Genomic DNA, 27,810 nt, shown 5'->3' on the forward strand with positions numbered 1-27,810 from the left:
TTCCATAATGTTGATTTGCAGCCACTTTATTTCCTCGCTTGAAAATCTTTAATCACTATAGGGTATTCAATAATTTTCCCGTTAACCTTTGTTTCCGAGGTTATCCCAATATGAGTTGGTGTTATTTATGGGCATTAGCATTAAAAATAATCTGTTCTTCTCTAATCACTTTTATTTGTCTCCATATCAATTTATTTTTCTTCAGTATTTGTCTTGCGATTCAAAATTGAGTTTTTACTCCACGTAATTATAATTTTGTTCTTTTCTCTACAGATCATTTGCAGAATTACATTTAATCTTTAGATTTAACAATCTGTGTATATATTTTTAAATGATGAACTTCTTAACAGCATAAAATTGTAACTAAATCTAAGGTTTCCTTAAAGGAATCAACATGCCTGCTATTTAAAGGGAAAGAGCAAGTGGTAGAGTATGGGTATATGTGTAGCTTGGAGAGAGGGAAGGAGGAGGTGATCAGCAAAGTCTTGAGGTTGGATCAGACCTTGGTGCTGAAATGGGGTAATAGGAAGCCCAAAGTTGAGGGCAGCAGCTTGTCTTGAGGGAGTGTGATAGACGGTGGAAGGGGTTGGAGAGAGCTCTAGTTCAGCTGGGTAGGTTCAGCCATGAAGTAGCGGGAGAGAGTGCACCTGTGGTCAGGGGTGTTCAGGATGACTGGTTGGGTTTGTTATGCAAAGTATGGCAGTCCCTGGGAGGTAGGGTAGCTTGTGGCAATGGGGTGGAATGTTGCTGAAGTCATCAAAAGATGGGATGGGTAACTTTGAATTTTTTTCTGAGTCATTGAATATTTTTTATCTTATGATTTTAACTGTAATTGCTCAGAGCTCCTACAGCATCTTGGTGGATCTATGCACAAAGATGTCCATAAAGACCAGATGGTGCCAAGTTCAATCCCTTGTTTGCATATTTGATTAACTATAATTGGCCTCAGTGCCTCTGGGTTAGCTGGAAAATCAGCCATGGTTTCTAACCCTGATCACTATTCAGTGGACTTTTTTGCAAAGTGCACATGTGCAGATGTTAGGAAAGGACTGGATTAGGCTTTGCTATGGTGCCCTTCATTGTCAAGTAGGCAGCTGGGATTGGGCGAGCTGTACCACAGTAAAAGTGAACAATCCATGAGAGGAGGGGAGAATATTGAAGAAATGTACACAGTAGTGTAGAATAATAGCATTGTAGTAGTCTCCTCTTAATACAAAATTGTTTCATTCAGATAATTATATAATTCAATATTTTAGTGTTTGAAGGCTGAAAGTCTCACTTTGTTATGTTATTAATGTTATTTAATTCAAATTATTGAATAATATAAATTTGGGGAAGGGACACTTGACTTTGAATTATATGTTTATTTCTCATTATTGAATTTGTATAGACCAAACAATGTTTTGTTCCAGCTCAAAATTAATCATGTTAAAACTATGTGATTAAAAATACTTAATTCCCCCAAGGGTGGGGTCACGTTTTTGAAATGAATCACAGTTGTGGCCAACTGCTGCTCCTTGTATGCAAAAGTTCCTTGCTGCAGTAATAATTATTGCTGTATCTTGCATTTTGTTTTCCATGTACGGTAGTGCCATATTGCCATTTTATTCTCTGCTTCATTATTAGCACAACTGCTTTCTCAAATTAATGCATTTGTTACAAATTCTGTGATACTAAATTATATTCCAAGGAATATGTTAGCCTTGGAATCCAGCTGTAGAAAATACAAAAGCAAAACACTGGATGCTGGAAATTTGAAATAAAAACAGGAAATATTAGGAATACTCAGCAGATCAGGCAGCAACTGTGGAGAGAAACAGAGTTAACATTTCTGGTCAATGACCTGTCATCAGAACTGGAAAAAGATGTAACATATTTTAAGTAATTACAGAGGAAGGGAAAGAACAAAAGGGAGGGTCTGTGATCGGGTGGACGCGGGAGTGATTAGATGACAAAAGGGATGATGATGCAAGGCAAACGGAGATGGTAATGGGACAAGTAAAGAAACAAAAGATAGTTTTAGAGAAGTTGTAAATTGGAATGACAAAATCATCACCAACAGCTGCTGAGTGAAAAAGTGGGGGCAGAGATTATTATCTGAAATTGTTGAACTTAGTGCTGACTCCAGAAGGCTATAAAGTACCTAATCGAAAGATGAGATGCTTTTCCTCAAGGTTGCGTTGAGCTTCATTGGAACAGTGTTGAAGGTCAAGAACAGAGAGGTCAGAATAGAAGTGGACGAAGAATTAAAATGACAGGTAACTGGAAGCTTGGGATCATTGGCGGACTGAACAGAGGTGTTCTCCAAAGCTGTCACCCAATTTGTGTTTGGTTTCCCCAATGTAGAGGAGGCTGTATTGTGAGTAGCGAACACTGCATACTGAATTGAAGGAAGTATAAGTAAAATGCTGTTTCACCTGGAAAGAATGTTTGGGGCTCTGGACGGTGGGAAGGGAAGAGGTAAAAGGCAGGTGTTGCAGCTTCTGTGCTTCCATGGGAAGGTACTGTGGGAAAGGCAGGGGTGTTGGGGGTGATTGAGGAGTGGACCAGAGTGTCATGGAGGGAACAGTTCCTTTGGTCTGTTGAAAGGGGATGGGAGATGAAGATGTGTTTAGCGATGGCGTCATGCTGGCGATGCAGCAATGGCAAAGGATGCTATGTGGAATGTGGAGATAATGCACAATGCAGTTCACTAAACAGCATTTAACAATGTTGGGAACATGTTTGAATGTGGCTACTTTTTAACCCAATTGTGACCAGTGGTGCCTGTGCTTCTAAGAAATTAGTGAAAGTATTCCCAAACTTCTGGGTCCTTTTAAATTAAATTGTTCCTTTTAATTCCTACTTTCAAAAAAAGTACAGTGGGATCCAGTTAATTTAATAATTTTGAAAATAGAAGGCAGTGGATAGCTTTGTGAAATATGAGGCAACAGTGTAATTGATGGTTCAGAAGATAATCTAAAACGCAAGAGCAAAGCTCCAGTGGTTTATCTGTGCATCTTAATTAACTTATTGTTTTAATTTTTTAAAATTTAAATCCCTAATGTAATCCCACCATGGCAGATGGTGAAATTTGAGTTCAATTAATAAAAAAAAATCTGGAATTAAAAAGCTAGTCTAATCGTGGCCATGAAATTATTGTCAATTGTTGTAAAAACTTATCTGGTTCACGAACGTCCTTTTAGGGAAGGAAATCTGGCGTCCTTACCTGGTCTGGCCTACATGTGACTCCAGACCCACAGCAATGTGACTGACTCTCTTAACTGCCCTCCGAAATGGCCTAGCAAGCTACTGAGTTCAAGGGCAATTAGGGATGGGCAATAAATGCAGCCCTAGCCAGCGATACCCACACACAAATGAATAAAAAAAGAAAATTCACAGTTATCTGTTTTGGATAATAAATATATGAAAACAATTATTATTCACTTGGTAAGTACAGAGTCCAGTGTGGAACCGAGCCATTATACAGACCAGGAATTTAAAATTGCTGTTGAAAAATTAAATGTGTAGACTTAAAGTGCGAAAGAGAGAAAACCTATGATTTCCCCACCACCACTCTTCAGTAGAATAGCCTGCCAGTGTTCACTCTATCGGCTTACAGATGAGGAATGACCATTTGAGTGAGTTACCAGCAGAAGGCAAGTAGCCATGGAACAAAATTACTTTTTTTACCATTGTGCTGCCAAGTTTCTATTGACATTTTACAATACTGAAAATATTTAATTTTTATTTTAGGGCCTGCTGTGTTTCTGTTACTGTAACAATCAATTTAAGAACATTACTTTGGTGTTCAAGTACTATGTGATTAAGTCATATATATGTTGCACAGGCCTTCTTTATAAGGGAAATAAGTTGGGTATTCCATTGTCTTAAAGTATGAGCTTTGCTTTTTTAACTTCTAGAACTGTTGTATATTTGGATCACGTTATTGCAGGAAGAGTTCATTCAGGGTTTTTTTGTGCTTGTGCTGGGAACAATGTGGATTTTAGGGTTGAAGCAGTTTATTCAGTTGGAAAGATGGGCTACTGCCTACTAATGATCATTTTTATTGGAGTTCCTGGCATGACTATGAGCAGCTCTTTTTTCACTGGCTTATTTACCTTCCTGTGCTGAATCGTTGTTTCCTCCTGGGGTACTGAGTGGCCTTCCAAGAACAGGCCACAAACTGTTTAGTATTTCCCCAGTTCCAGGTAGATGCTGAAAATCACTTGTTTGGAATGAATACATCCCGTAGGTGCTTCAAACACATAAGGACTACACCCTTCCATAGTAGGGGCATACAACTTCTTGCAGTTATCAGTGAGAGTTTGCTAACCTGTTTGCTGAGAGGAGGTCCTTGTTCTCTAGTTGTAGACTCAATCAAGGAGTCAGTGCTTCCAAAAGAACAGGAGAGGAAGGAAGGGAAGAAAATTAGCAAAAGGAACAGTTTAAAAAAATAAACATGACGATACTTGCATCAAGGCATTTAACATTTCTTATCTAATAAAGTGGCTGCAAATAATGCATTCGTTAAACAAATGCAAAATGAAAATACTATTGTACTGAGGGAATTTTTAAGATTCTATATGAAAATTTGAATCATTATTAAAATTATAAAGATACTTTTTTTTTTACAGAGACATAGTCAGGTTTTAACATTTGTTTTCAGGATTTGTTAAAAATCTGGCATTTGAGGAGGTTGGGGATAGACCAAGAACAAATTTGGTATCCCTGTTTAATGTATCTAATGTGCTTCAGGTATTGTGTTAATAGGTAATGAACTTTTTTTACATTATGTGCCACGTATCCATAGATCCCACACTTTGTGTGGACAACCACTTTACCTGCATTGCACCTACTTTAAAATTTACTTCAAATTCTGATGAAGTAAGATTTTTGCTGCCTTCCCTTTTCTATTTATTCAGTCACTTGTTTAATTATTCTTTTTCTGACCTCTGCTGAGCCAAATACTGTTGTAGATCAAGAAGAGTATAGTGTATATCAAAGGAGTTTTCTCCTCTCAACTTTTTTTCCAGAGGACTCTATCTTGGATGTGAGAAGTGCATGTGACACTGGTCCCATTTTGTTTTTCCACTTATTCATTAGATTAACATTTATGTATATTGTAATGACTTTAAAGAATGAACAGTAGTTATAATTTTAAGTTTAGTTTAATTATTTTTTCATTTTAGTTCCAAGAATTTGCCTGTCAAGCAAGTGTCTCTGCAACAGTTCTTTGCTTTGTAGGCCAGAAGATTTTTTTTCGTTATTTGGCTATGAGTAATCCCAACATAATGAATCAAAGTTGATCTTTTTTGTCCTGACCCTGATTGGTATCTTATAGAATACTTTACCCTTTCTCCCAGTTTAAAAAAAATCTTCCAGGATTATTTGATACCTTTTCACTTTTCAGAGCTTGGTAAATTGTTGCGTTAAAGCTTTGTGAACAAATAAAGAGAACACAATTGGACAATGCTAGCTAACTCACATTGCAATGTGTGTATTTACATTTGGATTGTACATACCACAGATGTCTCCTCCAGCGGTGGTCAAAGCAGCACCTTCACCCCATCTTCCAATCCTAGCATGCATTCTACCTCAGTAACTGACAACACATCTATGCAAGTAGATAGCTGCACTCCAGAACAGGGGGTAAGTGCCCATGGGGTAAGTGAATTACTGAGCTATGAAAATCAGTTAAGTAATGCCCCACAGCTGCAGTCCACGCCCAAAAGGAGGACAGTCCTCAACATTTCTCCACCACCTGAAGACTTGCTGGATGACAGCAGGATGTCTTGTCAGGATGATGCAGGCGACTCGGAACAGAGCAACAATATTTGGATGGATGAATCAGGCTCTAACTTCAGCTTCATGAGTTCCAGTTCCTACAATGACAACACAACAGTGCCACGGAAGTCACGGAAGCGTTCACCTAAACAACGACCTGGCTTTGTGCGTGTGGATGGTGAAGAATCGAATATGGATGTCTTTGATGCAGACAGTGCAAAAGGACCCCATTATGTACTTTCTCAACTCATCTCAGAAGGCAAAAACAGCTCAAAGGGGAGCAATGGGTTGGTATAGCTTTTTTTAAATTTTACTTGAGCTTTTAAGGTAAAATACAGATAAACCCATGCAGAATATATCTGAAATTTACACTTTTTTCTCTTTTAAAAATTAAAGTGGTAGTCTAGCATAGACTTCTTTTCTATCTCATCTATTATATCATCTACATTTATGGGCAGCAACATGCTCTCTAAAAGATAATGACTAAAATTGGCTGGCATTTGGATGAATAAAATTAAGAGGATTTCGTGTCTCTTATGGAATCTCCCTAGTATAACAAATGTTTCCAATTTAAAAAAAAAACCGATTTCCTTAAGCAAATGTTCCACTTGTACCTCATACAATTCTATGGAATTTTCCCCATACATTACCTGTGCCCCCTATATGCTAGAGACTCTGTAGCTAATGCAAATGTTATCTTCATAAATAATACACATTCTTAGATGAAGGATTTCTCTCCCCCACACCCCCCCCCCCCGTCTTCATCCCTAAAGATGGCAGCATGCCTTTGGGTATGTTTCAGTAGGAGCCAACGGCCCAGTGGTGTCTAATTTGAGCCAGCATTCTTAAAGTGGAATCCTCGATAGTCAGTATCAGCACACTATTTGATCGTGTGATGGTGGGGGGAAAGTCAAAGTCCAATTCATCCTTGCCCTATGCCCACACTCCACTTGGCAGCAGAGATCACTGGAGAGTGTCCAGGAAATGGAACCTTGACTGATTTTTCACCATTCATCTACCTACTTATTTCCTGTCTCTACCCCAGGAGCAGTGAAGCCAACTGTGGCATTCCTATTGCTGCAAAGCTAAGATCACCTATCTCAGTAAAAACTAGGGATCAAATTGGGGATCTCCCTGACCTGTGTTATTCAGTGCATTTACCCACAGAGTAAGGGGTACAAATTTTTGTCTAGAGTGAACTTTGAGGATCTACATTGAAAACCATCTATCGTAGAGGTAAATTTAGCTTTATAGATGGACAAAGCAATTTATTTGACTATTTACTGCATAGTCTTTGTATGTTTTTCATATCATCCAAAGGATTGGTGATGCCATTAATTGAAGGTAAACAGGCTGGTACAATTTGGTAGTTTAGAATTCCTGGTAATGGACTATATTAAATTTTACTTAATTTTAGACCTACTGTATTAAAGAGGAAGTGCCTTCACTGTATTGGTACTTGATCTTTATGTCCCTCATCTGGTCTTTTTTTAAATTGCACTTTGTATTTGTGAAATAATCTGTGTTGAAAGATATTGATCGAGCTTGGGAGACCCAGATATATCCTAAAGGCAGAAGTATACCAGACTTAAATCCTCTAGATTCAAGAACTACAAAGTTTGGTTCACATCTGAAGGTGCTTGCTAAATTTCCACTGCGTTGTATTTACATATAAAAAGGTACTATATGAAAAGAAGAGGGTGAAGAGACCATCACATTAATTCTAATGCTGTTAAACAGTGCAACCTCATGTAATCACCCACCCCAACCAGAAATAATGATAGATCCTGGGGAAAGGAAAACAAATGACATATTTCAGGGAAAAGCTCCCACAGTCCCTAAATTCCTCCCCAACTCACTAAAGAAATCAAGTAAACTTCAGGAGACATTGTTTATCCATCATGCATTAATAGCTGTACTTAATTAACCTACACAACAACACCTATTCCCTAATATGTTCAATTATGCTGAGGAACATAGGATTTATACAGGACTAGAAAGGACCATTTTCATTCATCAAGCCAGTTTCAAAGGTCACAGACCTCACTTTTCTTCTTTCACAACCATCAATAGCTCTGACAAAATTGTATCCATCATTATAAAACAGAATATTTTCCATTTCTATTGCATCTCTGAGTTTGCTATTCCACACATTCATCACCAGCTGTATGAAGAAATTCTATCATCTGTTTATCACATTTTCTGATCAAAGCTTCTATCCTTGTCCTAGGGTTTATGTTAATACCAGTATGTTTTTGGAGCCCAGTTTTCCTTTTAAGTCTTAAATATTTAAATATTACATCTAAGCCATATATTTTGCCAATTTAAGTATCCCAAGTATCCATAGATTTCTCATAGCGCAGGTACCTAATTTAAGTTAGTTGCCCTTCTTTGTACTCCCTCCAAGCCAGGATATCCCCACTGTGATACTATACCCAGAACTATATGCAATAACCACAGTTGGGTGAGATCACTTTGTGTAAGCTAGTTATTATTTGTTGTGGCTTGTGTTTTATCTCCTGATCTTCATGTCCTAAGACCCCATTTGCCTTTTTAACAGTATTGCATTTTTTAACTAAAATCCCAGATCTCTTTGCTATGTTAGTCCCCTTAGACTCTTTCCATTTATTTTGCATTCCCAATTTTTCCCTGCCTCAGCTTCACAACCTTGCACAACAATTATCCACTATCTGTTGGTTCACTGTCCAATCCTGTCCCGCTCCCTCTGCAGTTGGTCCACTTGGTTCATACTATTTATGACCCCTCCCAATTTGGAAGATGGAGAGCTTTGTAACTGTTCCTTCCTCCAAATAATTTATATGCATCTGTAACAACAAACAATACTCACTAATTATCTTTTCAGTGTTGATGCTGCACCCTTAATAACTGTCCTTTGGCATCCTCAGACTCAATTAGCTAGTTATAAGTTAGTTATTCATTTCCCAGCTATTCCGTGCTTTTCTACTTAGTAATCTTCAGTGTAATTGATATGGACAGGCACTTGGACCAACGACTTCCTAATAAATCATTCTGGTAATAATTTACTTAACTTCACATAACTATCCATTTATATTCCTGTCACTTTCTTAGTTTTATCTTGTATGGTTGTGTTCTTCAGATATATTTTCCTTTCTGTATATGCTATAGTGTAATTTAACTAATAATGTGTTCAAACTGATAAATTCAATTTAAAAGATATTCAGACTTTTCCATACTGTGATTGTGAGCTGCATCAATAAGGATTTCAGTGCTGGGTTTATAATTTGACTAAAGTGAAAAGATCTATTTTAGTCATATACAGCTAGTGCATTGATTGAATTTGCACAGACCAATTAAATTGAAATCTGAAGAGTAATCTAATAGTCTGAAAATGAATGCAAGTCTGAAAAGTGCTATGTACATAGGCAACAGAAATCATTTGTGAAACATTCCAGGGTACTTCAGTATATGTATAACGATGGGAACTCCATTACTGCAAGATCTTCCATAAAATCATTGCAAAGTGGTAATACAAACATTTTGGACTTTAAAAAAGCTATATAAAATAGCAATATACTTTAGTCTTTGGTCTATCATAAAGGCCTTTTAAATTTAAAAAGTATAGATGGAATTTTGCATTAGCAAAATCCAGTTTTATCACACCTTTTTAATTAAAATGTAAGTTATTGGGATTTTTTTAATGGATTGGCAATACTTAGCAGTTTGAGTTCCAGTTCCAAAGTGGTGGCCATGGCAATATTAGGGAGTGATCAGGTCAGAAAAAAACTGTTGTAAACAAATATTGTCGAGGCTAAAAGATCATTCAAATCCTGTTTTGTATTTGGAAATTGACAGGTGGACTAAAGAGAAATCAGACTCAACAGAGGCTACATTTACAGTTAGAATATAGGGATGTTTGGCACTTGCAGTGTCATTTGTTTTCTCTATAGTGAAGTGGCAGTCATTACTTTGAATTTATTGGTATGGATGGAGCTGATGACCATTTTCTAAGTAGCAGTAGCTAGTTTAAAAGTGCAATTTCTATTGCAATCCATGGTTTAATTTTTAAGCTAATTTCTTTGTTTTTTTAATAACAATTTGAAGCTTAGAATTAACTACATGCCTGGGTGTTAATAATGAAGAGAAATTTAATTGGTAATTGTGAAGGAAAAGATGTCCATGTTTTGCTATTGGTCTGTATAAAATGAGTTCAAAATCTTTTTTTTTTATTTATATTTTAACTTTTTTTGGAAGGATCTCTATGTTAAAAGTATGTTTTTGTTTTGTATCTTTTATTTATATTGCAGTTTTGTGACTTCAGAAGTATATACAAGTTACGATATTCCTTTCCATCACCAAGTAAAATAAATCTCAATAGTATTACCGGCTCAATAATCATGTGGTGCATTATCACTTCTTGCCTTATCTTGAGGTCAGCAAAATAGGTTTCAGCCATCCAATTGGTATGACATTCCCAATGGGGGGGAAAAACATGAACTGAACAAAGTTCGCAACATCACTTCAGTTCCCTGCTGCATTACAGTCTTCTTGCATATTCCAGACTCCCTTGTATGCAATTTCCCTCTAACATTTAGTGAAATAACACAATGGGTAGAACTTTCAAGAACGGTGGGGGTATAAAACAAGCTGGCCCTTACGCACCTCTCCTGACTTCATTGGCAAAAGAAAAGTGAGTGATGTGTATCATGGATGGCTGATCTGCCACTGCCTGTTTTGTGCTCTTGTGAAAGTTGGTAGTTCTGCTTAATAGCACTGCTTCTTAAATCAAATTATAAAATAATGTCTCATGTAATTCAATTCCAGGAGGCCAACTGCCTCCATTTTCTGGGACACCCACATTGGAAGGGGATGGGTGGCAAGAGTGGCTCTTTGAAATAAAAAGAAATCAGTACATTAATACATTATATAGGATAACGCTGGCTGAAATATGTTTGAAGGATGTAATGTCTTGGGGTTCAGACCATGTTATTAAACTGCTTGAACTTTGCTGCAATAGCTTATATTATCTGCACTCCATGATCTGTTATTACCAAGTATTCCATATTTAAAACTTTACATTCTTTTCAATTTTATTTTACATGCAGCATTACATTGGGCTGATTTACTGATTTAGCTGTGTGTACTAGGTGGAAATCTTAAATTTAGCTATTATCCCATTTATGCTGCCGGCATGATTCCACTGATAAAGCCATATCAGTATGTTATTGCAATTATAAATGATTCTGGATTCAAAATAGATTTTTTTTAAAAATTGCCACCTGATTCTTTAGCTTTATAAATGTATTTTTTAAAGCAGCCATGAAGTTGAATTAATTTCTTTTGTGCATATATTAAAATGGTCAGCCTAAATTATTAATTGTACCTGCTGATTTGTATGATTCCAAAATGGCTATTTTTTCAACTTATGTATAAGTAGCCATTTACAATATATGGTATATATTCTGCTGTGAAATTACCAAACCAGTCCAGATGCGCAACATAAAAGAAATTCTCAAACTGGTATGAAACCAGATAGTGTTTGGTTGTGTAAGTTAGATAGGCAATAAAATAAGTCCTCACTACAGAATGATAGAATGCAAGTTCTTGAGTAGGATTGCTCAGATGGCAACTTCCCAATCTTAGCTGTGCTGTTAAGAATAGTACGGAGTTAAAATTAGGGGCCAAAAAGCAAGGAAAGCTGGAGGGTGAGACATCCTGACACACCTCTATGAACTTCCCAGTGGATGGAGCTGAGAGGGATTGGAAAGTCCATGGAGCAGGTTGGTTGTATGGTGCAATGGGGAGGCAAGGCAGGGACAAAAGTAACCTACAAATTCAATTTTCTTTTTACAGATTGATTTCTTTTTAGAACTTCCACACACAAATAGGGCGGAATTTGACCGGCCCTTCGACGCCATAGATGGCAGAGCGGGGGCCGGTAAAATGTTGTGGGGAGAGGCCTGCCTCGACCCACAATGTCGAGAACGGCCCACCGCATATTACGGGTGGTGGTGGGACCTCGGTGCAGCCCCCCAGCCGCCTGGCGGCAGCCCCTTCATCTAAATATTCAAATGAACCTAAATTAGACGCTAAAAAACTTAACTGCAGGCAGCGGACGTCCCAAGCTGATTTTATTGATTCCGAACACAGCTCGCGCGCCTTCGGAACATATGGAGTTCCGAGGTGAGAACCTGGTTGGGTGGGGGGGTGGGTGGAGAATAAAATTTTCAGAGCGGGAGGGGTGGAGGAAAGGGGAAAACATTTTTCATTGGCTGTGGGGATGGTGGGAAGGGGTTGAAGGGCAAAGAGTGCAAAGTTTGGGACTGTCAAGAATGGTTTTCGGGGGGGGGGGTGGGGGCGAGGGAAATAAATCTATTGTGTGATCATTGAGGGGTGGAAGTGGCGCTTTTGTGTGTAATTTAGAGTTTTTATTAAAAAATAAATTCCTGGTTCCTTTAAAAAATTGAAATTGCTGCTCAGGGCTTAAAGCCCTTTAGAAATGGCGCCTACGCAGTGGCACTGGACGTGTTGCTAGGGACGCGGCAGCTGCCCCCTCTGTCTTCAGGGGCAGCCGCTCTGCCCCCACTATTTAAATAATCCCCTGCGCAAGATATCGCGGAGGCTCCTCGGCAGCCCTTCCATATGGGAAGGCCGCCAAGTTGAAAGCACACCTCCGCGGAATGCAGTGCGCAATTAAATTCAGCCCATAAAGTGCAGTTAAATTTACGGGCTAGAAGGCAGTTGAGGAAATGAAATATTCCCATGGCCTTGGCTCAGTATAAGACATACTTCCTACGTGCTCAGGAACGAGACCTGCTCCATTGCCTTTCTTCCTGCAGCATAGATGGGATCATAAGCTCACTGAAATGATATTGACTATATGTCCCAACACTATCTCAATCCGTTCTCTATTGTGTTGCATCACTGTACCTTTGATAGGTAAATCACAATTGTTGCATCACTGTACCTTTGATAGGTAAATCACTCTTGGGTATTTAAATAACAGAATTGCAAATTTAGAGTAATGGAATATTTTATACATTCCTCCCTAGAGGGAGATAATAACAGAAATGATGCAAGGTCTTTTAGGAAAATAAAAGATAATTTATTGCAAGATGAGAAACATAGAGAGTGCTATAATGCAATATGCAACTGAAATCAAAAAATGTCTTGCATATCACTGAAGTAATTTCAGTAATAAATACTTCTAACGTTTCACAGAACAACGGAACCACAGAAAACTTCTTTAAAGAAGGGTCCAGCACTAACTGGTCACTATCCTGCTAAAAGTGAGGGCAAAGAACTCAAGGTACTGGTTCAACCTGAGACACAGCACAGGGCACGGTACTTGACCGAGGGTAGCCGTGGCTCTGTGAAAGATCGGACACAACAAGGTTTTCCAACAGTAAAGGTAATTGTTTTCCCTGCTTTTGAAAAGAATTACTGTAAGTAAACAAAAACTTTTGGTTTAGAACAAGGGGTCATAATTTCAGAATTTGAGCTAGGCCACTTATAAACAAATCCAGAAAAAAATTAATCATATGAAGTCGGGCTGTGTGAAAGCCTGAAAGCCAAAGACCCAGTCTTTGAGGTGTTTAAAGGGAAAATAGGTACTGGGATGTAAGGGTATTGAGGTTAATGGAGAAAATAAGGGAATTCAGAAGGCTATGACTTGTGTTGCCTCCCATACTTTCCACTAGAGTTATATGTTCAAGTTTACAGATGTCATGAAGTTGGGAGGCCTAATAAGTTGTGCACATAGGAGAAAGAAGTTACAGTGGGCAAAACTATAGCAGATGGACCCATGACTCCTAACCTATGAATTTAGCAAAAAATAACACACTGACAGTCTGGTTCAGACTAGAAACTGCTTTTTAGTGTTTAGTGAGGGTCAAATAACATGAAGCAAAATGGATCAATTAGCTGATTAAATAGAGATAAACTAATTGATTTTTTTCACCAGTACTTGATAGAAATTCCAAAACAGCAAGAGCTCTGAAGTCCTAGCAACTCTGCAATATCTATCATAACATTGATCACTTGTATGTGATGTGAAATTTTTATGTGGGAGTCCCTCGGTAAATTTTAGCTCATATTGGGTTAAAGCAAAAAAAGAACTGAAGAGCGCAGATACATCCTTTGCATCAGGCTAGTATAAGAAAGATAAATAGATGTTATTCACAGTTGATCAAAATTATCCAAATGGATGCCAGAGTCACTAGGGATTGACTGAAGATGGAAAATGTGGTGCTAATGTTAAATAATTCTGTCATTCTGATGTGCTTTGCACTGTCTAATACTTGGTAGCAATATTGATAACTTGGCCCTAAACAAATGCATACGTCACAACTAAGCCATACAAATTCTGGCAAAGAAACATAGACATTGCACAAGTAGCTGCTTTTACGAAAAATGAATCTTATTCTGATATGCTGCTGGAAATCAAGCTTGGGCTGATGAGACCGTCACACCACACAAGTGCCCGGCAATGACCATCTCCAACAAGAGAGTGTTCAACTACCTTCGCTTGACATTCAAAAGCATTACCATTGCTGAGTTCCTAACCATCAACATTTTGGGGGTCACCATTGACCAGGAACTCAACTGGACCAGCTACATAAATGCTGTGACTACTACAGCAAGTCAGAGGCTGGCTAATCTTTAGCTAATCATTTACCTCCTGTCTCCCCAAAGCCTCTTCACCATCTGCAAGGTACAAGCCAGAAGTGTGATTGCATACTGTCCGATTGCATATTGTCCAATTGCCTGGATGGGTGCAGCTGCAACAGGACTCGAGAAACTCAACAGCATCCAGGACAAAGTAGTCTTGTTTGATTGGCACCCCATCCACTAGGTTAAGCATCCACTCCCTGCACCATTGGTGTATCATAGCTATAGTGTGTACTACCTACAGAATGCACTACAGCAAGTCCCAAGGTTTCTTCGCCCGCACCTTCCAAACCTGTGACCTCTGCCACCTACAAAGACCAGGGCAGTGGGTGTATGGGAACACCAGCACTTTCCAGTTTCCCTCCAAGTCTCACACCATTCTGACTTAAAAATATATCAACATTCCATCATTGTTGCTGGATCAGAATCTAAAACTTCCTACCTAATGGCTTCATGGGAGCACTTCAACCACACAGATTTCAAAGGTTTGAGAAGAAGACCCACCACCACCTTTTCAAGGTAAACTCGGGACGGGTAATAAATGCTGGCATTGCCAATGACACCCACATTAGAGGCCTGCTTTAGGTCGGGAAAAAGAACCCGACCCGAACCTACATTTAAGAAGGAAATTAGGAAGGCGACTACACTTAAAAAGGAAATTAGGAGGGCGAAAAGGGGCCATGAGATTTCCCTGGCAGATAAAATAAAGGAGAATCCTAAAAGATTCTATGTATATTAAGAGTAAAAGGGTAGCTAGGGAGAGATTAGGTCCCCTTAAGGATTAGTGTGGCAATCTATGTGTAGAACCACGGGAAATGGGCGTGGTCTTAAATGAATATTTCTCGTCCGTACTTACCATGGAGAAGGTCATGGAAGCTAGTGTGTTGAAGGGAGGGAATACCGACATCCTGGAGCATATCAACATTACAAAGGAGGAGGTGTTGGAGGTATTGCAGCACATTAAGGTGGATAAATCCCCAGGGCCTGACCAGGTGTATCCTAGGATGCTATGGGAAGCAAGGGAGGAGATTGCTGGGGCCCTGGCAGAGATTTTTGTATCATCGTTAGCTACGGGTGAGGTACCGGAAGACTGGAGGATAGCTAATGTTGTGCCTTTATTTAAGAAGGGCAGCAGGGATAAGCCAGGGAACTACAGGCCGGTGAGCCTTACATCAGTGGTGGGAAAGTTATTGGAAGGGATTCTGAGAGACATGATTTATATGCATCTGGAAAGGCAAGGTCTGATTAGGGATAGTCAGCAAGGCTTTGTGTGTGGGAAATCATGTCTCACGAATTTGGTTGAGTTTTTCGAGGAGGTGACCAAGAGGATTGACGTGGGCAGGGCAATGGACGTTGTCTACATGGACTTTAGCAAGGCCTTTGACAAGGTCCCACATGGTAGGCTGGTCCAAAAGGTTCGAACACATGGGATCCAGGGTGAGCTAGCAAATTGGATACAAAATTGGCTTGGTGATAGGAGGCAGAGGGTGCTAGTGGAGGGTTGTTTTTCAGATTGGAGAACGGTGACCAGTGGTGTGCCGCAGGGATTGGTGCTGGGCCCTCTGTTGTTTGTCCTATATATTAATGACTTGGATGTGAATGTAAGGGGCATGATTAGTAAGTTTCCAGATGATACCAAAATTGGTGGTATAATGGACAGTGAAGAAGGTTGTCTAAGGTTACAACAGGATATAGATCAACTGGGAAAGTGGGCAAGGGAGTGGCAAATGGAATTTAATGCAGACAAGTGTGAAGTGATGCATTTTGGGAAGTTAAACCAGGGCAGGACATATACAGTGAATGGCAGGGGCCAGGGGAGTGTTCTTGAGCAGAGAGTGGGGTGCAAATACATAGTTCCCTGGAAGTGGCAACACAGGTAGGGTGGTGAAGAAGGCATATGGCATGCTTGCCTTCATCGGCCGAGGCATTGACAACAAGAGTTGGGACATCATGTTACAGTTGTACATAACGTTGGTTAGGCCACATTTGGAGTACTGTGTGCAGTTCTGGTCGCCGCACTACAGGAAGGATGTGATTAAACTAGAGAGGGTGCAGAAAAGATTCACAAGGATGTTGCCTGGTTTGGAGGGCTTGAGTTATAAAGAGAGATTGGTTAGGCAGGGTCTGTTTTCCCTGGAGCGAAAGAGGCTGAGAGGGGACATGATAGAAGTATATAAAATTATGAGAGGCATAGACAGGGTAGATAGCCAGAGTCTGTTTCCCATGGTAGGGGTGACTAAAACTAGAGGGCATAGATTTAAGGTGAAAGGGAGGAGGTTTAAAGGGGATCAAAGGGGTAATTTTTTCACACAAAGAATAGTGGGTATCTGTAATGAGCTGCCTGAGGAAGTGGTGGAGGCAAGAACAGTAGCGACATTTAAGAGGCATCTGGACAGGAACTTGAATGAGCAAGGCATAGAGGGATATGGAATTAATGCAGACAGGTGGGATTAGTATAGATAGGCATTATGGTCGGCATGGACGCGGTGGGCCGAAGGGCCTGTTTCTATGCTGTATGACTCTATAAGCACAGTGGGCCCGACCCAGCCTGAGTCCCTCCGATTTTGCACCAAGCCCGACCCGACCCGAACCCGCCACTACTCAGCCCGACCCGAGCCCGACCCAACCATCCCTTTACTTACCTTCCTGACACCGCACCTGCAAGAAGCTGCAGCGCGTGCGCGAGACGTCACAGTGACGTCACTCGCTCACTGCGCAGACTCAGTTTTGTCCCGGACTCCCAGCTCAAGTAAGTTTTTAAAAAATTTTTAATACTTACCAGCAGAGCATTTATCTTGTGTGTCCGGACCGACCCGACTCGATCTGGACTCTGTCCGACCCGACCCATGTCGTCGGGTTCGGGTCGGGTAGTAGGCCTCTAACCCACATCCCATGAATGAATATAAAAATAAAAAATTGCAGTTTCTGTTTATTTGCTGTTCTGAAAGATTATCTATTTTCTAAGGCCAAACATTGATTTCAAATTTATAAGAACACTTCATAGAATCATAGAATGATACTGCACAGAAGAAAGCGATTCAGCCCATCGTGCCTGTGCTGGTGGTTTGAAAGTGCAATCCAGTTAGTCCCACTCCTCTGCGCTTTTCTCACAGCCGTGAAAGGTTTTCTGCTCCAACTATATATCCAATTCCCTTTTGAAGCTATAATTGAATCTGCTTGCACCTTCCTTTCAGACAGTGCATTCCAAATCAGAACAACTTGTGTAAATATTTTTTCCTCGTGTCACCTCAAGTTCTTTTGCCAATTATCTTAAATTTGTCTCCTTTGCTTATTGACCTTTCTGCCACTCTATCAAAATCCTTCATGATTCTGAACATCTCTATCAAATCTCCCGTTAAACTCTTAACCTTCTTTGCTCCCAGTCTCTCTGGACTTTCACATAACTGATGTCCTTCATCCCTGGTAAATCATCCTAAAGTCTGGCGCCCAGAATTGTCCATAATACTCCAATTGGGGCCTAACCTGTGTCTTATAAAGGTTTAGCATAACCTCCTTGCTTTTGTACTCTTATGCCACTATTTGTAAAGCCAAGGATTCGGTTTGCCTTTTAACAGCCTTCTTGACATGTCACCTTCATAAACTTGTGTATGTGCACCCCAAGGTGTCTCTGTTCCTGTATTCCCTTTAAAAATTTTATCATTTAGTTTATATGACCTCCCCTTATTCTTCCTACCAAAATGAATCACTTCACCTTTCACTGCATTAAATTTCATCTGCCATGCGCCTGCCCATTTCATTTTGTCTGTCCCCCTGAAATCTGTTACATTCCTCATTGTTTGCCTCTTTTCCAAGTTACGTATCATTTGCAGACTTTTAAAAGTTAAAATGTTCCTTGTGTCATATCAAAGGTTTTAAATAATCAGCTCTTCAATTATTTTCTTTTAGTTGGAAGGTTACAACGAGCCAGTAATCTTACAAGTTTTTGTTGGTAATGACTCTGGCCGAGTCAAACCTCATGGTTTTTACCAAGCGTGCAGAGTCACTGGACGAAATACTACTCCCTGCAAGGAGGTAGAAATTGAAGGGACAACTGTGATTGAGGTCAGCCTGGATCCTGGAAATAACATGACACTCGCGTAAGTATTTATTGAGATCTATGGCTATCATTATTGTATTTCCTGGTAGAAGATTAGAACATATGGCGAGTACTCTTTTTGTGTGAATATTGGATTTTAATTTTGTGTTCCCCCTATTAATTCAGTTGGTAAAGACAATATCCAGTGTGGAATTGAGCCATTTAGACAAGGGAGGTTCCAAGTTCAATTTCTGATTTGTGCTGATTTCAGCTGCATCAACGGTGCAGCTCAACAATGCCCCCACAGTGGGGAGAAAAAATGTTGTTCAGAATTGCTCCTGTAATAATGCTGAATGGGGTATTAACTGTACTTCATCCGACTGTTAAGTAGCTGCTGGTGTTTACTGTCTAGGTCCAGGCATGAAGAATATTCACTTGGGCAAAGTATCTAAATGTAAACAACATGTGTGAAAATGTACTTCAGCATGAATTATAACCTTCAGGCGAGAAAGCACCTTATTTTGCTCTACCTCACGATTGTTTTTGCAGAAAGTGCTGTTCATAAAATGGAGTACATTAGAAGAGATCAATAAATGTATTGTGTTTCAATTAGAAATTAAAAGTTAAATGAGATATTGTAGTTTTCATTTCACAAAACTAACTGGAAGCTTAAGCTTCAGCAATTTTGTCTCCGAATTCAGATTTGTGATTCTCTTGATAGATTAATGCTTTATTGATACAGCAAAGCTGGTATGTACAACCTTAAACAATTGTGCTGAGTTTGAGGTTGTATGTGGCTGGTATATAGTCAGTTGGCTGAATGAGCTCAGCACTGCTGCCAAGTGTAATGCCACCTTGTTACACCCACATAGTTTGATAAATGCCAAGTTCCTTCTAGAGCAACAAAAACAGCCTCTGCTTCAACGGCTCAGGCAATGGAGCGTTGATATCGGTCCTAAGCTGAAACTGTGTTAATCAGTTTGAATTTTTTTACATAATAAAAACAAGAAATGCTGCAACCACTCAGCAGGTCTGGCAGCATCTGTGGAAAGAGAAGCAGAGTTAACGTTTCGAGTCAGTGACCCTTCTTCGGAACTGACAAATATTAGAAATGTCACAGGTTATAAGCAAATGAGGCGGGGGTGGGGCAAGAGATAACACAGGAGAAGGTGCAGATTGGACAAGGCCACATAGCTGACCAAAAGGTCATGGAGCAAAGGCAAACAATATGTTAATGGTGTGTTGAAAGACAAAGCATTAGTACAGATAGGGTATAACGGACAGAAGATTGAACAACAGCAAGTACAAACATGAAAAAAACAGTGGGTAAGCAAACTGAACAAACTAAGATGAAATGAAATAAACTTTTTAAAAAAATTTGTAAAAAAGAAAAAATAACTAAAAATAAAAGTAAAATGGGGGGCCCGTCATGCTCTGAAATTATTGAACTCAATGTTCAGTCTGGCAGGCTGTAGTGTGCCTAATCGGTAAATGAGATGCTGTTCCTCAAGCTTGCGTTGATGTTCACTGGAACACTGCAGCAATCCCAGGACAGAGATGTGAGCATGAGAGTAGGGGGGAGTGTTGAAATGGCAAGCAACCGGAGGCTCAGGGTCCTGCTTGCGGACTGAGCGGAGGTGTTCCGCAAAGTGGTCACCCAGTCTGCGTTTGGTCTCTCCAATGTAGAGGAGACCACATTGTGAGCAGCGCATACAGTATACTACATTGAAAGAAGTACAAGTAAATTGCTGCTTCACCTGAAAGGAGTGTTTGGGGCCTGGGATAGTGAGGAGAGAGGAGGTACTTGCATGGGTCCTGGTTAGGCCTGTCTTTTTGTGGGATATGTTGAACGTTCCTTATTCCAGTCCTACTCAGGCCCCCTCCCCCAACTCTTTTCCCGGTACGTTGATGACTGTACCGGTGTCGTTTCCTGCTCCTGCCCCGAACTGGAAAACGTTATCAACTTTGCTTCCAATTTCCACCCTTCTCTCACCTTTACATGGTCCATCTCGGACACTTCCCTTCCCTTCCTCGACTTCTCTATCTCCATCTCTGGGGCTAGGCTGTCTACTAATATTCATTATAAGACCACCGACTTCCACAGCTACCTCAACTACACTTCTTCACACCCTGCCTTCTTTAAGGATTCCATTCCATTCTCCCAGTTTCTCCGTCTCCGACACATCTGCTCTCATAATGCAACGTTCCACGACAGCACTTCTGATACGTCTTCCTATTTCCTCAACCGAGGATTCCCCCCCACCGTGGTTGACAGGGCCCTCAACCATGTCTGGCCCATTTCCCGCACCTCTACCCGCCCCCCCCCCCCCCCCTTCCCCTCCCTCCCAGAACCGCAACAGGGTTCCCCTTGTCCTCACTTTCCACCCCACCAGCCTCCACATCCGAAGGATCATCCTCCGCCATTTCCGCCACCTCCAGCGTGATGTCACTACCAAACGCATCTTCTCCCCCCCCCCCACTCCCTGTCAGCATTCCGAAGGGATCATTCCCTCCACGACACCCTGGTCCACTCCTCCATTACCCCCAACACCTGGTCACAATGTGGTGGTCTCTACATTGGTGAGACCAAACGCAGAATGGGTGACTGCTTTGCAGAACACCTCTGCTCAGTCCGAAAGCAGGACCCTGAGCTTCCGGTTGCTTGTCATTTCAACACACCCCCCACTGCTCTCATGCCCACATATCTGTCCTGGGCTTGCTGCGATGTTCCAGTGAACATCAACGCAAGCTCGAGGAACAACATCTCATTTACCGATTAGGCATGCTGCAGTCTGCTGGACTGAACATTGAGTTCAATAATTTCAGAGCATGACGAGCCCCCCATTTTATTTTTCGTTTTTTTTCTTTTTTCTTTATTTTATTTTAGTTTGTTTCATCATTTTTTTTTTACCTTGTGCCTACCCACTTTTTTTTCATGTTTGTGCTTGGGGCCAGGGCTGTTCTTTTATCTGTCAATTAACACCCTCTCTGAACATAACATAGGAGTAGGAGTAGGCAATTCAGCCACTCGAGCCTGCTCCGCCATTCAATACGATTCATGGCTGATGTCATCTCGGCCTCAACTCCACTTTCCTGCCCGTTCTCCATTACTCTTCAACCCATTATTAATTAAAAATCTGTCTATCGCCTCAAATTTACTCACTATCCCAGCATCCACTGCACTCTGGGTTAGCGAATTCCACAGACTCACAACCCTTTGAGAGAAGTATTTTCTTCTCATCTCAGTTTTAGGATGAGTAGCAGATTTAAAACAATGACCTCTCATTCTAGATTACCCCACAAGAGGAAACATCCTCTCTACGTCTACTTTGTCGATCCCCTTAATCATCTTATATACCCCAATTAGATCTCCTCTCATTCTTTTAAACTGTAGAGAATAAAGGCCTAAACTGCTCAATCTCTCTTCATAAGACAAACCCCTCATCTCTGGAATCAGTCTAGTGAACCTCCTCTGAACTGCCTGCAATGCAACTACATCCCTCCTCAAGTAAGGGGACCAAAACTGTACGCAATACTCCAGGTGCGGTCTCACTAATGCCTTGTACGGTTGCAGCAACACTTCCCTACTTTTATACTCTATTCCTTTAGCAGTAAATGCCAAAATTCCATTTGCCTTTCTTATTACCTGCTGTACCTGCATACTAGTTTTCTGCGATTCATGCACGAGGACACTCAGATCCCTCTGCGCTGAAGCACTCTGAAGTTTCTCTCCATTTAGATAATTTGCCTTTCTATTCTTCCGAGCAAAATGGATAACCTCATGTTAAACTCCAACTGCCAAATTTTGGCCCATTCACCTAACCTATCCATATCCATTTGTAGATTTCTTATTTCTTTATTGCAACTTACTGTTCCACTTATTTTAGTGTCATCTGCAAATTTGACTATAGTACCTTCTATCCCTGCATCCAAGTCATTAATGTAGATTGTAAATAGTTGGGGCCCGAGGACCGAACCCTGTGGCACCCCACTAGTTACATCTTGCCAACCAGAAAAAGACCCATTTATCCCGACTCTCTGTTTTCTGTTGGTTAGCCAATCCTCTATCCAAGCTAATAAGTTGCCCCTAACCCCATGTGATCTTAGCTTGTGTATTAACCTTTAGTGCGGCACCTTATCAAATGCCTTCTGGAAGTCCAGATATACTACATCTACAGGACCCCCATTATCCAGTTTGCTTGTTACAGCTTCGAAGAATTCTAGCAAATGAGTCAAACACGATTTACCCTTCGTAAAACCATGCTGACTCTGCACGAACGCTTTGTCTTTCAGCACACCATTAACATACCGTTTGCCTTTGCTCCATAACCTTCTGGCCAGTTATTCTCTGTGACCCTCTGTCCTGGCAACACCTTCCCTTTTGTTATCTCTTGTCCCACCCCTGCTTTATTTGCTTAATACCTATTACATTTTCTAGCATTTGCCATTTCTGATGAAGGGTTACTGACCTGAAACATTAACTCTGCTTCTCTCTCCACAGATGCTGCCAGAGCTGCTGAGTATTTGTAGCATTTCTTGTTTTTATTTCAGATTTCCAGCATCTGCAGTATTTTGCTTCTATTTGTTACCATGAGCTTTTATCTTGTATAGTAACCTGTTACGTGGCACCTTATCGAATGCCTTTTGGAAATCCAAATACACTACATCTACTGGTTCCTCTTTATCCATCCTGCTTGTTACATCCTCAAAGAACTCTAATAAATTTGTCAAACCTGCTTTCCCTTTCATAAAACCATGTAGACTCTGCCTGATTGCATTATGATTTTCTAAATGTCCTGCTACTACTTTCTTCTTCACCCAGTGCAATTGGTATGATGTAGGTACACCCACAGTGCTGTTAGGTAGAGAGTTCCAGGATTTTGATCCAGTAACAGTGACGGAACAGTGATAGATTTCCACGTCAGAATAGTGTGTGACTTGGAGGTGGTGTTGGCCCCATGTGCCTGCTGTCCTTGTTCTTCTAGGCAGTAGAGGTCATGGGTTTGGAACGTGCAGTCGAAGAAACTTTAGCGCATTACTGCACTGCATCCTGTAGATGGTACACACTGTAGCTACCGTGTGCTGGTGGTGGAGGGAGTGAATGTTTAAGGTGGTGGATGGGGTTCCAAACAAGTGTTGAACTTCTTGAGTTGTTGGAGCTGCACTCCAGGCAAGTGGAGAGTATTCCATCACATTTCTGACATGTCTTGTAGATGATGGAGAGGCTTTGGGAGTCGGGAAATGAATTATTCGCTGCAGAATACCCAACCTCTAACCTGATCTTGTAGCCACAATATTTATGTTAACACCCAGAATGTTGATCATGAGGATTTAGCAATGCCATACAATACCATTGAATGTCAAGGGTAGGTAGTTGTAAAGGCCTGCTACCTGACCCAAACCAGATGACATGTCGGGTTCGGGTCGGGTCCCTCCCCTCTTCCAGGTCCGTCTTTTGGGGTCGGGCCGGCCCAGACACACACGGTAAGTGCTCTGCTGGTAAGTAATAAAAATAAAAAATTACCTGAGCTGGGAGTCCGGGACGAAACTGAGTCTGCACAGTGAGCAAGTGACGTCTCTATGACGTCATCATGCACATGCTGCAGCTTCCTGGAGGTTCCGAGTCCGAAGGTAAGTAAAGGGATGGTTGGGTCGGGTCGGGCGCGGGGCAAAATTGGAGGGCCTTGGGTCAGGTCAGGCTTAGGTCTGCTGTGGATCGGGTCGGGTTCTTTTTCCCGACCTGAGCAGGTGGTTGGACACACTCTGTCATTGGAGATGGTCATTGCCTGGCAATATGTGATGCAATTGTTACTGGTGAGGAATAAATTATTTTTTGCCTGTTCTTTCACAACTAGTGTCTGAATCAAGTACCCCTGGGCGTATTGCGGACTGATCTTGTAGTAAACATATTTGTTGAACATACTGTATCAGTCAACATTTTCAGGGTCTCAACTGAGTGTCTGTACTTACAAATGGATTGTTTTCTCCTGCACCCCCCGCCAGCCCCCCCCCCCCCCCACTCCCAACTCACCCACTGCAGTGAGGGAGCTTTGATCGAAGTTCTGTTGCAAGTGATTTGTATGCATACCATGGTCAGAAATTTTCTTGAAATTTGGTCATCCCTCCACAATATACAGCAGGATGGAATCACTTAAGGTGGCGACATGACTCTGCAGGTGCTCTGGAGTGGTGACAGGAGAAGGATGAAAGAGGGGCAAAGCTGTGAGCAACACTGGTGGGGATGGAGGATGGGGAGACCAAAGGCTGAAGCCAAAATTGTGTTTTGGAGGGTGGGTATGAAGAAAGGGCAGAAACATGGCTATGTAAAAAGGGTAGAAGCCAGATACAGTGTACAATGAACACTAGGGGGAAGGTGATAGGACATGCATCTTGGGGTAGGGAAAAGGGGAGAACTTGGGAGTGACATTGAAGGACGTGCAAGGAAGATGATTGACAGAATACCCCATTGTCAACTTCCCTTTCTTCTGTTAACATCCAAGGTTATATCATCATCTAGTTAAAATTCTCTGGTCTGTCTTCCACCCTTGTCACAACATTAAATGGCCCTAGCTGAACTGTAAATTAAGTCCTCTGTGACTGTGGTGCATTATTCTTTCTTGTTGTTCTTGTTCTTGTTCTTTCCGTAGCATTCAATATCTTTAACTCTGCCATCTTCTCTACTGCAGACAGCACTATGCAACCTCCTTTGCACAGTTTAGTTCCTAAGTATCTGAATGCCGCCAGTGTATCTCCAGTAATGGCTCTCCTTCTCTTCCCCATGCCATTATTCCCAGCAGTGGCTTTTGTTTCCTTCCCTGCAGTGTTATTTTCCAAGGATTTGTCCTTAGCCTTCTCTCTCTTATCCAAATGCTGCTTTGCAGGTTTGAGGCCAGTTTTCACAGGTAAGCTGAAGATAAAGATATCCAGCTTTACCTCTCCATGGCTTCTTTCAACCAATTGATTACCTCACTGTGGGCTCATTGTTTGTCCAGTATCAAGACTTGGACAAATCACAACTTCTTAAGCTCAACATTAGGAAGATAGAAACCATCATCTTTAGCCCTGCCACAAACTCCTATTTGCAACCGTTTCCCTGCCGTTCTGAAGCGGCAATAGACCATTTACATTCTTGCCATTTTGTTTGACTCTAATCTGAGCTATAAACCCCACATTCTGTTCATCAACAATAATTGGATAGTTTTCTTCCCCTCCACCCCTCCCCCACCCACCCCGATCACCTACTAATGTGGAGCTACTTCCACCTCTGTAACATTAACTGCTTTTGTACCCATTTTACCTCCTCTGCTACTGAAACCATTATACATGTTTTTGTCACCTCCAGTCTTGACAAATCCAAAGCGCTCTGTGCTATCTTCCTGTTCTTCATACAGTAGACTCTAACTTGTCTAAAACTCTTTTACGCAAACCTTCTTCCACACTGTTCTTAGCCATCACTCCTATCTTTGCTGATTTGCTCTCGCTCCCCAGGCCATAACTCATTAAATTCCTTGTTCTTGTCTATAAATCCCTCTATGGTCTAGTCCCACCATATCTCCTTCAGTCTTAAATCCCCTCCCAACTGCCCCATTTCCTCTACCTCTGGCCTTTTGTGCTTCACCTCACTTCTTTGCCGCAACATAGGTGACAGAGCCTTGAGGCTGTTTGGCCAAGTCTATTAACAATCCTTCCCTAAACCTCTCATGTACCACTTGAACCAAGCTGTTAGCCACCCTTCCTAATGGTTATTTTCCTGGTGCAGGGTTTGTTTTTCTTACACCTATTTATGAAGTGACTTGGAACATTTCTGTTAAAGGACCTATATAGCTACAAGATATTGTTGTTCAGGGGCAGGGAAAGAAAAGTGGCAGCTTGAACTGGGACACTTTTGTGAGATTATTCTTGAGAGCTATTGCACAATTTTAAATTATTCACTATTTTTGTGTTTGCAGGGTTGACTGTGTGGGAATTCTAAAACTCAGGAACGCTGATGTTGAAGCACGAATTGGCCTTGCAGGATCCAAGAAGAAAAGTACTCGTGCACGGTTGGTGTTCCGAGTGAATATTATTCGTACTGATGGGTCTACTTTAACTCTGCAGACACCTTCATCATCCATCCTATGCAGTGAGTAGTAGTACCTTTAAAAGTTTAGTTTTTTTTGGTTAGTCAGTTGGCTGCTACAGGCAGAAACTCATCACCATGCTTAGGAATTTTCATACCAAGCTATTGAGAAACTCGGACATAGTTTCTGTTTGTTCACGATAGATTGCATGCTCTCTCCTCATTGGGGGACATTTTCCAAAGTCCAGAGAGCTTGGGTGTTTAAGAGTGAAGGATTAGGGATTCCCAAGTCTGTACAGGAATATTGTTGAATTTAACCAGTTAAAAAAATGCTGCTTACTAATAGACTTTTTCTTAAAATGATTATATGGTGTTGTGGTTGCCAAAGCACAGTTGTAGAATGGCACTGGGAAGGAGGAGAAAAATCACCCCTGAAATGGATAACTTGGAATCAATTATTAGATAGCTTATTAAATTATGGTTGGAGAGTAGGAAAATCACTTTTTCAGAACTTCTATTCAAAGGAATTTAACAACAATCTTATTTCATGTATTTGGAAAAGGCTGCACACTAGCCGGTATTAGGCATGGTCTCTTGGCGCTACACTTGATCCTTGACCCCAGTACTGCAATTGTGCATCCATTTTAAATTGCTGTGGTTGCCTGGAGTGGTGAGGACTGGATGAAGGGACCTGTAATCGTAAAAACTTGGGCTGGTGAATGGGGGTCGTGAGTAGTTGTGAAAGGTGTACTTGGTATTTAGGGAAAGGTAGTTCATATGGGGGCAGTGGAAAATTGGGATAGGAGTGAGGTTTCTGGATTGTTGGTATTGAGTATAGAGTTACCCTGTGTATTGCTCTTCCTGCTGCACAACCTCTCCTCTAATTCTTTGCAAACCTTCATTCTATTTCCACACATTTCTAAACTCACCCACTATTCCCCCTCCCAACTGTTCATTTCCTCCAAATCACCACTGCATTGCAGTTGCTCCCAATAATCATTCCAACACTCCAAATTCCTTACTGCCCCCACACCCACAACCCTCTCGAAATACTACTACTTCCCCCGCTCCCCCCACCTCATCCCAACCCTCACACACAAAACCATGAATGCTCACTTCTCCAGACTCCTGAAATCATCCCACACCCTTTGCAAATCCCCAAAGTCCAGCATCCCCTTCCAAGCAACATTTCTAACCATTGTCACCTATATATATCTCCTAAAAGCCATCACATTCTTTAATTTCCAACGAGCAACTCTGCTTCAGTGTTCAATGTTTATACACCAAGAGTTGATTGGTT

At 41.1% G+C, this 27,810-nt stretch overlaps 1 protein-coding gene across 1 annotated transcript in view; it reads left to right on the forward strand.

Moving 5' to 3' along the window:
• The window catches only part of nfat5b (nuclear factor of activated T cells 5b), a 196,733-nt gene that overhangs the window by 96,953 nt on the left and 71,970 nt on the right, over positions 1-27,810 (forward strand). The window contains exons 3-6 of the mRNA XM_068049209.1: positions 5,510-6,053; positions 12,967-13,156; positions 18,322-18,512; positions 26,401-26,573. Coding sequence (XP_067905310.1) covers positions 5,510-6,053; positions 12,967-13,156; positions 18,322-18,512; positions 26,401-26,573 — 1,098 coding nt within the window. The remainder of the gene's footprint in view (positions 1-5,509; positions 6,054-12,966; positions 13,157-18,321; positions 18,513-26,400; positions 26,574-27,810) is intronic.

This window comes from Heterodontus francisci, chromosome 17, assembly GCF_036365525.1.
Source record: "Heterodontus francisci isolate sHetFra1 chromosome 17, sHetFra1.hap1, whole genome shotgun sequence".
NCBI classification, from domain to species: Eukaryota; Metazoa; Chordata; class Chondrichthyes; order Heterodontiformes; family Heterodontidae; genus Heterodontus; species Heterodontus francisci.